This window comes from Vulpes vulpes, chromosome 16 (assembly GCF_048418805.1).
Source record: "Vulpes vulpes isolate BD-2025 chromosome 16, VulVul3, whole genome shotgun sequence".
Lineage (NCBI taxonomy): Eukaryota > Metazoa > Chordata > Mammalia > Carnivora > Canidae > Vulpes > Vulpes vulpes.
The window spans coordinates 39,273,153-39,286,182 of NC_132795.1; the positions used below are offsets into that span (position 1 = coordinate 39,273,153).

Genomic DNA, 13,030 nt, shown 5'->3' on the forward strand with positions numbered 1-13,030 from the left:
AGGCGCCCCTCCTCCTCTTTCTCTTTCTTCTTCCTCTCTCTTCTCCTCTTCCATGGTTACTTCATAAGAGTAATAGCAATTATTTCATATTTCATATTATTGGCCTTTGTTTCAAGAGCTGGCCACTATTGTTGTGATTTGACATAAACTAACCAAGTACCCAAAGGGCATATTTTGGATGAAGATTCATAATACATATGGGGGAGGGAGGGAGGAAGTGCTCAGTTTGCCAAATAGTAAACTACACTGTTATATAAATAAACATAGACACAGAAAAGCAGCAAAGGGTATTAACTTTGTAGGATCTAAAGAGGCGCCTGGGAGGCTCAGTCAGTTATGCATTTACCTTCAGCTCAGGTTATGATCCCAAGGTCCTGGGATGGAGCCCCACGACGGGCTCCCCGCTCAGTGGGGAGTCTGCTTCTCCCTCTCCCTCTGCCCTCCCAACCCCCCACTCCTGTGTGCACTCGCTCTCTCTCTCTCTCAAAGAAACAAAATCCCTAAAACAAAACACACAATAAAATACAAGTGAATTGTATAGCATCTCACCAAATAAAGCTGTTATGTGTATTCATATTAAAAGTAATTCAGTATATAATTAGTACTCTTCACATGTAACTAATTATCAAGAAATTATCAGACTAACCTCCTAACAACTGTATTTTCACTTGTCTACCAGACGTTTCCACCAGGATGTCCCAAAGGCACATTAAACTCAACATCTTCAGTGCCAAACTCACCGTCTCTGGAAACCCTCACCACTGCCCATCCTGGTTCCTCCTCAGTCCTATACATCACTATTGAGATTCCTGTCTAGAACCTGCATTCAGTCAGTGACCCAGTCCCTTGCTTACGTTTGTCATCCTTGAATGCAGACTCTCTGTTTCCAAAGCCCACTTCGGATCCTGCTCTCTCTCTTCTTTGCCTGAGTTCCCTTATGAGGGTGCGCACTCCAGGGCGTACGTAAAACTGTCTTCCGGACAAGCGGAGAAAATATTAGAGCTTCTATTTCTATTTTTCTCTCTTCAACATTTCTGGCTTTTTTAACACCTGCCAATTAAATATGTAGATAAATAATGGTCACCCGTAGGACTACAGGCTCAGAAATTTCTAAGGGAGTGTCGAGTCAAAATGGTTTGGAGACGGCCAATGTAGACTACTGCGGTTTGTCACCCTGCTAACTTCCCTGCTATTTTATTACTCACCCAAGAGGTAAAGGGCTTAGAATAAACTAAGTACTATGCAAGTGTTAGCTATTAGTACTATGAGCCTATTCCCAAACTTCACTTTCTGTCACCATCTTAAATCCTCATTGTCAAGCATCTGGATTTTTTATTTCAAAGTCTTAAATCATGTTGGTTCTCACAGTAGGATCCCCAGGGTTAGCTCTCTGGCTCCTGGCCTGCTTTGCCAAGTCCAGGTGAGCAGGAGCTGGCGCCCTGGGCTCTGGCTAGGTAGAGGAGGAAGACTGCTGTGGCCCTAGCACCACAAGATGTATTCACTCTGCTTCCAGCCTCTTCCTTGATTGCTTCCCATGACACGTCATGTCTCTAAACCACACAAGTCATTATGCCACTGCCCAGCAAAAGAAAATGTTTTAGATTATCTATAAAATCAAGTCCACATTTCCTGAGAAGGCCGGGGAGACTAAAACATATTGGAAAGCGCCTACCTGGGATCTGTGGAGGTCTGTCTGCATTTGCTGAGGAAAAGGAAGGAGGGGGGGGAGCCTAGTGTTAAAGTCTTTGGAGTCAGGTGACATGAATTCAAACCTGTCCCTCTCAGGTGTGATCTTGGGTGACTCGTACGTATCCCCCTACCTCAGTTTTCTTATCTGTGAAAGGGTACAAGGAGACCTGCCTCTCTGGATTGTAAGATACCACGTTATAATGTTCTTGGGAACCAACAGGTTTTTCATAAATGGCAGCCCTTCCCATTTACAACATTCTGACACTTTTAGAAAGTCTTAGAAAGCCCCCCACAAAAGGGATATTTCAACACATTCTAGGTAGAGAAGACTTCTTGAAAGCAATGACAACTACTAAATGGGAGCTGAGGAATGTAGGAAGGTCCCAGGCAGTGCGGGACAGGTGGGCCTGGGGAGCCTGACTGGGCCGGGGACTTCTTTATGATGCTGCAGAGTTTTCATTGCAACCAACTTCTTTCCACTTGTGGCAACTCACTGCCACCAACTTTATTTCCATAAGATAGCACGCGCAAACACCACGCCATACAACCCTCGGAAAACTAAAGCAGCACCTTTATTTTATACAAACAGTATAAAATGTTCATTATGTAAGAGCTGTGTCTTGTTTACAATATATTATATTGCTTCAAGCCAATGCCAAAAGTCATACATTATATTCCCTATTTTATTGTGTTTACAATATATTATATTGTTAAATGCCACTGCCACAGTGTTTGTCTTTCTCTTCTTTTCTTTTTTCTTTTCTTTTCTTCTTTTCTTTCTATATTGAATTCTCTGGAATCATAGTAAGGTCAAAAGATAACGAGAGTTTAAGAACAAGAGGGATTTTAAAAATGTGACGAATGTCTAAACACATGACAATAAGGTGAGAAACATAACTTCAACATGATTAACTGCTCCATCCGAACCCTTGATTTATGCCTTTTGGTTCATTTACCTTCTCCACTGTCCCCCAGCCCCTCGACACCATGAGTGCATTGTCATTTTGGAAATTATTTGCCAGCTATGCAACCGAAAAGACACAATTTTAACCTGATCAACGGACATAACATCAAACCTGTCCCAAAGCACTGAAACAAGAAATCTATACCATCCCGCTACAGACGTGCTTAGAAAACTTAAAAGGAAGAGTAAATATCAGCTCAGTGATTTATAATGAAGCTAATAAAATTCAGGCCAGTATTCTTAACTGTAATGAACATTATTTGAACATTCAACACATGAAAGGTTAACAAAGGCTATGAACTTGGTGTAACTTAAAACGTTTCAGATGTCGGGGTTCACCAGATGTAATTGGATTCAGGTGGATCCTGCCGCTCCTCGGCCTTTTTAAGTGAAGGCGTGTGTTGCCTGAGCCGGGCGCCTGCTGGCCTCAGGGCATGCATGAGGCTGGCTCCGTACCCTATAAAATTATTCACAGCTTAAAAGAAAAGAAACTACAAAAACAGGCTCTTCAGATTCATTATTAACCATTCAAATGAAATTCATTTTCCCTTTTCAACCCAGAGTGAAAGACCACAGGCACCACTAAAAGCCACCTGAACGAGGGGATGTTATAGGTTCAAGATCTCTGTTACAGAAGAAACCCATTTTAGGAACTCCATGGAACCTGGCTTCCATCGGAGCTCTGACTCACTAGAGATTTTGGCCATGTAGAAACTCTCAATGCAAAGTTTGGACCAATGTGACTGCATGAAGGATTTCCTGCACTCAAGGTCTGGTAAGCATCTGGCACTGGGGTCACCGAAGCAAGGAGGCTGCTGCAGAGGACTTGACCATTTTCACTGCATTGCCAAACCAGCCTCGATTATATTGATCCAGGACACCCCCCACCCTACTCTTCATCTCCATCACACCGTCAAGTGTACCTATTGCATTTACACAAGATAGAAACTTTGGAAGAAGTAAGGACTTCCATGATGCATTTTAGAGAAGGGTTATGACTTGAATGGACTCCTTATCAACTGGGATTTGTCAGTTCAGGCAAAGTGGGCATCTATCCATTTCCAGCGTAGCTGTAAGTGGACTCTACATTGCTTCAGATCTCCTTTCCTCCTACCTGAGAACTTCTGGAGGTGCTTGGGGCACTGACTCATTTTCTACTGATTTCCTAAAAGGGATCCAAGATAGCAATCACATTGAAAAAAAAAATCTGCCTCCATCTTCCTGTTGCATTAGAGTCAAGTTTGGCACTGCAGCTTGTTCCCTGTGGTTTTCAAATGCAAGCTTGCCATTAAGTAACTACTGAGAACAGAATACTTTGTCTCTGAATGTGTTTCTCTGAATTGTCAGTATGTAGGCTAGTAGCTCAAGAACAGCCACAACAGGAGCCAACAATGCGCTGGAGTAGATCCCCACCCTGCTGTCTCCCCGCCACCCATGAAGCCCCAGCCTCCCTGCTGGCAAGGCTGAGCCTCAGCCAGGAAGTCTGTCTCCAGTGTCCTCCTCCCCAATAACATATCTGGGTGCCTGGGACCTCCCAAAGTGTCACCTCGCTGGGAGTCTGTTCTCAGCAGAACTCTGTGCCTCAAAGCTCTCTCGTCACCTCCCCCTGGTCAAAATAAACCTCATTCTTCCGGCCTGATTCTCTAAGCTAATGTGCAAAATGGCTGGGTGGCCTCCCCTGGACAACACATTACATTTGCATCAGGCGCCAGGGCATCTTCTGGATGCGGTGCCTTGATTTGAGGGAGGTACACTGGTGACAAAACTCTCAGCAGCAGGTCTAGGAGTAGGGGTGCCTTGGGGGGTGAGGCTGGCAGATGGTCAGGATTGCTCATTGATGCCACCTGAGGGCTCCTAACTTGCCTTCTTTTTGGAGGCATGACTGGTGTACCAGCAGGAACAGTGCCCTTCTACTCTCTCGCCACCACTCTTGGTCCCCAGGTCCCAAACGTGGGTCCCAGAAGATCTCTGTAAGTGAGGCCTGGGATGTATAGTGTGATCTCAAACCACCCCTAGGCCCGAGGAGGTCTCAAAAGTTACTTGTATCTCAAGTTAAGGGTGATGTAAAGGATTTAGTTTATTCTTTCCCAAAGTGTCTCTAGAAATGATTCATTTTCTAGGTCTTTTAGTCCAAAACAAGCCCCCCCCCCCCCCACCAAGGGTGTCTCTGCAGGGATACCATTCAGCCATGACTACCTGGGAAAACAACTATTTTCCAGAGGAGATGCAATTCTTGTTAAGCTACAATCACCTGAAGCCAATTCAATCTACCATCCAGTCAATTCAGTGAGTGACAAGACTCAAGTCAATGGCTTAGTGTAGCCTGGACCAGATAACAACATACCTTAAAATCAACAACTAAGTACGTCTATCTCCATAGAAACATATTAGATATATATCCTAATAATATAATGTGAACATTTAAAATATGTGCAAAAAAACTGTGGAAGGAGCCTCGGTGTCCATTGAAAGATGAATGGATAAAGAGGCTGTGGTCTACGTATACAATGGAATATTCCTCAGCCATTAGAAATGACAAATACCCACCATTTGCTTCCACGTGGATGGACCTGGAGGGTATTATGCTGAGTGAAGTAAGTCAATTGGAGAAGGACAAACATTATATGGTCTCATTCATTTGGGGAATATAAAAATTAGTGAAAGGGAATAGAGGGAAAGGAGAGAAATGAGGGAAAATATCAGTGAGGGTGACAAAATACGAGAGACACCTAACTCTGGGAAACGAACAAGGGATAGTGGAAATTGAGATGGGCGGGGGATTGGGGTGACAGGGTGACGAGCACTGAGGGGGGCACTTGGCGGGATGAGCACTGGGTGTTATGCTATATGTTGGCAAATTGAACTCCAACAAAAACATTTTAAAAATATGTGCAAAAATTAGAGATTTGGGATTGAGATGTATAAATTTACATATCTGTTTATATATAAATATAAAAAAATAAAACATAAGAATATTTTCAAACTAGTATTTTCCATCAATCCAGCTGATCATTCCCATACTCACTGGGCTACACAGATCACCCTTTGGAGGCTGAGGATCTGAAAAAACATCTGACATGAATGTGATCTGTTCAGTGTGTGTCCATTATTTTGGAGACTCACTCTGACAAGCACAATCTGAACTTCTGGGTGCTTGTATTAAAAAGGGTGTTGTATGACTGAAGCCTTCCTTCCCTCAAAGAAGTGGACCGTGGGCCCACGCTCAGGAGACTGATCTCTAGCTGCCAGATGTACTGAAACCACAATGTTTATTTTGTTCCCTTGCTAATTGACTGTCCCTCCCACTAGAACCTGGGCTCCACCACGCAGGACACTTTCTGTCTGTTCACTGGCATGTCTCCAACGCCTGGATTCCTGCTTGGAACAGAGAACATATCAATCAAAATGAAATGGTTGAATGTAGCCAGTTTCATTTTGTGTCCAAGACAGGCCAGTGTTTATTATCTATAAAGCTAGCTCCTTTTTGGTAGTCAATCTAAAAAGAAAAAAACACAACTCCATTATAACATCTCTCCCATACTTTTTTTTTTTTTTGCCTCGAAAGAACTTAGTTAAAACGTATCATAACCAATAACAGTTAATGATTTTAAGGAGCAAAACCTTTCATGTCTTATATGCTTGCTGATAAATCTTGAATGATAAAATCAGAGCCCAACAGATCTATAGATTTGGTTTAAAATTTTATACTTGTCATTACTTTCATAGTTACCACACTGTATTACCAAGTCAACCTGAATTTCTTTTTTTTTTAATACATTTATTTTTTATTGGTGTTCAATTTGCCAACATATAGAATAACACCCAGTGCTCATCCCATCAAGTGCCCGCTTCAGTGCCCATCACCCAGTCACCCCCACCCCCTGCCCACCTCCCCTTCCAACACCCCTAGTTCGTTTCCCAGAGTTAGGAGTCTCTCATGTTCTGTCTCCCTTTCTGATATTTCCTACCCATTTCTTCTCCCTTCACTTCTATTCCCTTTCACTATTATTTATATTCCCCAAATGAATGAGATCATATAATGTTTGTTCTTCTCCGATTGACTTATTTCACTCAGCATAATACCCTCCAGTTCCATCCACGTCGAAGCAAATGGTGGGTATTTGTCGTTTCTAGTGGCTGAGGAATATTCCATTGTATACATAAATTTCTAATTGAGAATTAGTACTTAGAAAACGGTCGTGGAGCAGTTTTACAGATGTAGCGATGATTTACACAGCTGCATTGCCCCTATACTCTAAAACGTGGAGTCAAAGGTGTAGAGAGCTGTAGGGGCCGGGCGGAACCACAGGGGAGAGGAAGCAGAGAAGGGGAAGCTGCTTTCACTGAAATGGAAAGCAGGGCTGAGGTAGGGGTTATCTATTAGCCTTTGGAACCAAGATATGAAAGAGGCGGGCCCTCCAGATGGTTCCCACTCACTTTTATTGCAGTGTCTTCCGTGCCAGCCTTCTTGACATTGGCATTTGTTGGGTTCGTGGCAGGTTCCGTGTGCACCACAGCCAGGCTCACAGACAGCTAAGACACGGAGGAGATAAAAGGCATTTACTGAGCTTTCATTGTCCAACAGAATCACACAGCTGCTTTGCTTGCAGTTCTTTAGAATGTGTTAGTTTGGGCTTCATCCCTTGGGCTATTGTTTGTTTTGTCCTGTTTTGTTTCCTAAGCCAAACTCCAGCTATAAGTCAGTTTGAGACTTTTTGAAAAAAAGTCCTAAGAGATATCATAAACTAAGCTTAATGCTTCTCATTCACAAAAGATGCTCAGTAAGACTTTGAAACTGCTGGAATGGAAGTGCGTTTTCCTTAAGAAAACCCTGAATAGTTAAAAACTTGAGTTGCTAGTGTGTGAATGTGTGTTTGTTTGTTTTTACACGCATGGATTTCATACAGTGTCTTTGTTTTAGATAAAGGGAACATATGGGTCAGTGAAGAAAGGTTCATTGCGAAGCCCAGGCAACATGGTTCAGAAGATGTGTAGGAAGAGATCCCCAAACCCAGGGTGATTATGTGGATGGTACTTACGCTTTGAACAGAGGTCTCCTTGGTAACCTTTGGAGCACTTACATTTGCTTTTACCAATGCATTTACCTCCATTTCGACAGGGTTGTGGACACTTGCCTGAAACAGAGAAGGATGTGAGTAAGCAAGGAACTCAGTGCATCATTCAGAGATCATCACATTTTTCAAAGGAACTGCACAGCTTTAAGAGGATGAATGCTTCTAAAGGGCAGTTATTCCCACTTATTTTGGACCTGCACTGGCTTTGATACCATTCGTGTTTTGTTTTTGGAACAAACAGGCTAGCATTTTTACTTGCGACTTCCAATGTATATCTTCTACAATAAATGTGTGGCCCACATGCTACATTTATGTGAACTTTTTATAAACAGAATAAAAATCTGATTCATAAACATTTGTAATTTAAGCTACAGTAAAAGTTAAGATATGAATAAGCCTCTAAATGATCTTTTCTCTGAGTGCTCACTCTGAATGCCACTCCTTCTGAAAGAAGGCCTACACCTGTACCCAACAGTGTCTTTCTTAGCCTAGGATTCTCCAGACAGCAGGGCTTGCATGCAGAGTTTCTTTGGTGAAGCAATCCTAGGAAACCAGAATGGGGGATGGGGGGATAGCGAGAGTGAAGAAAATGGAAGGAGGGAAAGCCAAAACAAAATTATGTTTGTGGGTTGGTCATCACTACAGGCAACCGGGCTCTGTCCTGCTGGGTCCTACTGAGGAGCCATGAAGACCTTCAAGTCACTCTTAAGAAGGGAGAGGGGGGCATTTGTTCATTGGCACCTGTCTCCCCCTGGTTGAGGGTCACCCTATGGGATAGCTTCCTCACACTTCCAATCTGCCACTGTGTGAGAGCAGACTGATTTGGCAGGACTCAGAGGCGTCTGGCAGAAAGCAGAAGTGTGAAACAGCTAAGATGAGGGGCAATCAGGTTGTGTCTGTGCAAAACAGGTTCCCACAGCAGTGACTGGAGTGAAAGGCTGGCAGAGCAGAGATATGAGGTAGGGCACCAAAGGGGCCCCATGCCACACCTATGCTTTTTTTCTAGAATGCCTTAGATCCTTACAATTTATCATTCTTTCTTTCATGTCAGTGCCAACTGAGAACTGCTAGTGTTTTCGCAGCTCTTTGGGTTACAGGATTGTAGAGCTGGAATAGAGCCTTAGATGTAAAAATGACATAATGATTGTCTTCTTTCTTACTCCAGAAGCTATTTATTCTCCCTCTGCAATCTAGATGAGTAGTCTACTACTCATTAATTTGCCATCCAGAGGCTGAATGTTTGTAAGAAGTAGGAAAAAAAGGATTGTTCACCCAGAGCTGAGATGGCACCCTGTAACTGGCATAAAGATGTTCCAAAGAGAGCAAACAGCCATTAGATTTTGGTAGTGGAGGAGTTTGGATTTTTTTTACTGTAGTTCTTTTTTAGTAGAGCACTCTACATCAGTTTCAATATACAAGGGGAAGAAATGAAATCTTTATTATAAAACAACACACTTTTATTCTCTAAGCTCTTGTTTTTATGGTCAAATGAACCTTTGAAAGAAGTGAGCTACTCTATGTTTTCCCAGCAAGTGCTATGTTTGATAAACATGAATTCCATATTAGCAAATTATTTTGCTAAAGCACTTTACTTCTCTTTTTACTTATCCAAAAGAACTTTCTTCATGTGTAAATAGATCCAAATAGCATTTAGTCATTATGGAGACCATATATACATAATGTTGAGATGTTAGAGTCTCTCAAAAACCTGCAGTGCCTTTATACCTTTAAGTTTTCCTCATGCAGGGATATTGTAGAAATAAGCATAAAACAATAGAATACCTTACTAATACCTTACTAATAGAATACCGCCTTTTCATTGACTATTAAAAATCCTAAACCTTTTTGCTAGGTTTGGATACAAAGAATAGCATTTACTATTTGGTCAAGGTCTCGGTTCTTACCTAAAGGAAAGGAACACATAACTCTGAATTTCCGTTTATATCAGTAAAACATCTGACCCCACCATATGTATGAAATCAGATCATATCACAGTACTCTGAAATGCACTTAGGTTTTTCAAGTAAACAAGATGTGGGGCAATAATTATATGGCAGAAAAGATAATACTTATGGTGAAATACTTGGTGAGTCCAAATTTCCCCACATTCAATGAGAAGTGAACTTGGTAGCCAGGGATATCACAGAGAATGACTGGTGGGGAGAAGCTTTTCATTGACTCCATGGGTCTTTTTGTTTTCTTGGTCAGAGGGAAGTGAGAGTCCTTAGGTTCACCCCAGCCAGGAAGAAGGATGTTCTCCTGGTCATCACACAGCAGAAACGTGACTCTAGGTGACTGTTCAAAGGCCATTTCAAATCAAATCTTATGAAGCCAAAGCCGCATGAAGGTCTGATTGCTTTACAATTCAGAATCCTAAAAAGTGCCTTTAATATTGACTTCCTTTCCTTGAAAACATTTTGCAACAAATTCTATCCATTGGACAGTGGGAAAGTGAGCCAACTTGGAAGATTACATATTTTTACCTAAAACAGACTAAGCATTGCTTGAAGACAAACAGATCTGATTTCAGTTTAATCAGCATTTTTACTATAACATGTGGATGAGTCCAAGGAGAACAATTAGTTAGAAATTGACAAAATAAGGGCATTAAACTTCCTCTACCCATCGAATTGTAAGAGAACTTAAATTTGTGACTCTGCTTCATGTAGAGAACAGATAAAAATGATTTACAAAAGTGTCAACAACTATTGTTGGGTCTTAGGATTATGGGTGATTTTTAATTGTTTCATTCAGTGTTCTTAATTTTTTTAATAAAGAACACTTTAGGGATCCCTGGGTGGCGCAGCGGTTTGGCGCCTGCCTTTGGCCCAGGGCGCGATCCTGGAGACCTGGGATCGAATCCCACGTCGGGCTCCCAGGGCATGGAGCCTGCTTCTCCCTCTGCCTGTGTCTCTGCCTCTCTCTCTTTCTCTGTGACTATTGTAAATAAATAAAAATCAAAAAAAAAATTATAAAAAAAAAAATAAATAAATAAAAAAAAAAGAACACTTTATACAAAGGACTTTTATAATAATAAGAACCCATTAAGTTATTTTAAAACCTCATTTATAATACAGTATAAATAATCCATGTAAACTTTTTAACTGAAAGTCCACTGAAGATCCTTGGGCTATCTATGAACCTTAAGTAATGGGGTAAATGTATACTACATACATCCAGATATTTCTAACCATGATGTTATTTGTTAACTGGTAACAGTATCTCAAATTAAGTCAAAGTAAAGTTTGATAAGATATCAGTCCTGATAGAGGCCAGGAGAAATGAAAATATAAATAACATCCGAATACATATCTCGTGAAAAAAATTAGACAATAGCAAGTATTGGCAAAGATCTGGAGAAATTGGAACCCTCATACGTGGCTGGTGAGAAAGTAAAATAGTACAGTTGTTTTGGAAAACAGTTTGGCATTCCCTCAAAAAACTGAACTTGGAGTTAATATGTGGTCTAGCAATTCCACTCCTAGGAATATACCCAAGAGAACTGAAAACATGTCCACACAAAAACTTGTACATGAATGTTCACAGCAGTTTTATTCACAACAGCCCCAAAGTGGAAACAACCCAAACGTCCATCAACTGATGAATGGATAAACAAAGGGTGGTCTGTATATCCACACAATGGAATATTATTCAACAATTAAAGGAAGTAATGATACATGCCCAACACAGATGAATCTCAAAAACTTAATCATGCTAAGTGAAGTCAGACACAAAAGGACATATGTTACATGATTCTATTATGTGAAATGTCCAGAATAGGCAAATCTCAAGAGACAGAAAGTAGACTAGCAGTTTCTAGTATCTTGGGGAAAGGGGAATGAGAACAGGGTTTCTTTTGTGGGTGATGACATGTTCTGGAATGAGACAGAAATGATGCTGTATAACTTCATGAATATATCAAATTGCATATTTTAAAATGGCAAATTTTATAGTATGTGAATTAGATCTCAATTTTAAAAATAAGAACTCATAATTCAACTTTTTGTCTCTCTAGAGGCACTTTGCAACTCAAGACCTATTTCTGTATTTTCTTCGTAATGTGGTTCTTGTAATAGAAACAGGACATTTCCTAGAGGGGAATTTGAGCATAACTTGTGATAGGGATAATCAGGAGCTTTCAAAGGCCTACATTTGTGGTGCAATTAGGGGAAAAAACAGGAATAGAAATCATTGTCTCTGTCAATGGAAAGGTCGTAAACCCAAGGGCAGACTTACATGAGGAGAAATGAGCCCATGAACAAAGATTCATAAATATAATCTAGCTAAGTATGTGAAGTCTGAGAGTAAGTATGGGGAGAAAATTGAGGGGAGTTAGTTCAGAGATATCTTTATCAGGTCAGGGTAATTTGTAAGAACAGAAACCACATCCTGACAATTAATTACATGTTCTATGGAAACTTCAGAGGTATTTCATTTGAACTCGGTAAAAAATGGTTACTTCGTCTACTACTCATTAAAGTACAAAAACTCACAAATAAATTAGAGGTTGAAAAAATAGGAAGTCGATATTATTTAATTTTGATCCCACTGCAACCCACTTCAGAAATTATGGTTGTACTAAACACAGCAGTATTTTACAGACCCAATCCAGCTGGAAATGAGAATGCTATATTCCAGAACTTCAGTAAAGGCACGGACACAGCACCCTTAGCAGACATGCTCTCGTTCATTTTGCTCCTTCCTGAACAGAGTGCTGGTGTTATCTGTTTTCTGGATCACAAAGCAATCTAGGATGTGGCTGGCTCATTTCTGAGTTTAATAGAGAGCTTCCGTGATTTGCTGAGGGTTACACAGCCGGTAGGTGGCAGAGCCAGGATAAGCAATTTGATATCCTAATTCTGAAAACAATGATTATCTACCACATTCCACCCTTACATTTTTCTTTCTTTGTATGGAAGCACGACAAACATATAGTGAGGGCGTAACGAAGACATAACTGTGTTGATCTTATGCTTACAGCTCAGCTATTGTTTTTAATCTAAATAAACACTCATGTGACACTTCATCATTCAAGATATAGAGCATTTTTGGCACCCCATAAAGTCCCTTTGTACCCCCAACCACTATCCTGGTTTCTACTATCATCCATTATTTTTGCCTGTTCTTAAACTTCACAAAAATGGAATCGTGCAGTATGCACTTTTTCCTTTACTGAACATCTCTGCAATTGATTCGTGTTGTATGTACTGTTAGTTTGTTCTTTTTGTTGTTATTGCTCTGCACCCTTTCTCCCTTTTTCTTGAATTTATCCTTTCTTTTTAGATGGGTCCTGGCTCAGTGT

General features: G+C 40.9%; 1 protein-coding gene and 1 long non-coding RNA gene across 2 annotated transcripts in view; one reads left to right on the forward strand and one right to left on the reverse strand.

Annotated features, from left to right (window-relative positions):
• The window catches only part of LOC140595909 (uncharacterized), a 75,563-nt gene extending 67,431 nt beyond the window's left edge, over positions 1-8,132 (forward strand). The window contains exons 15-16 of the long non-coding RNA XR_011997846.1: positions 3,215-3,428; positions 7,773-8,132. This is a non-coding gene — a long non-coding RNA (uncharacterized lncRNA). The remainder of the gene's footprint in view (positions 1-3,214; positions 3,429-7,772) is intronic.
• The window catches only part of WIF1 (WNT inhibitory factor 1), a 69,372-nt gene continuing 58,584 nt past the window's right edge, over positions 2,243-13,030 (reverse strand). Inside the window, exons 8-10 of the mRNA XM_072741676.1 lie at positions 7,693-7,788; positions 7,091-7,186; positions 2,243-3,110 (exon numbers count right to left, since the gene is read on the reverse strand). Coding sequence (XP_072597777.1) covers positions 2,989-3,110; positions 7,091-7,186; positions 7,693-7,788 — 314 coding nt within the window. The 3' untranslated portion in view covers positions 2,243-2,988. The remainder of the gene's footprint in view (positions 3,111-7,090; positions 7,187-7,692; positions 7,789-13,030) is intronic.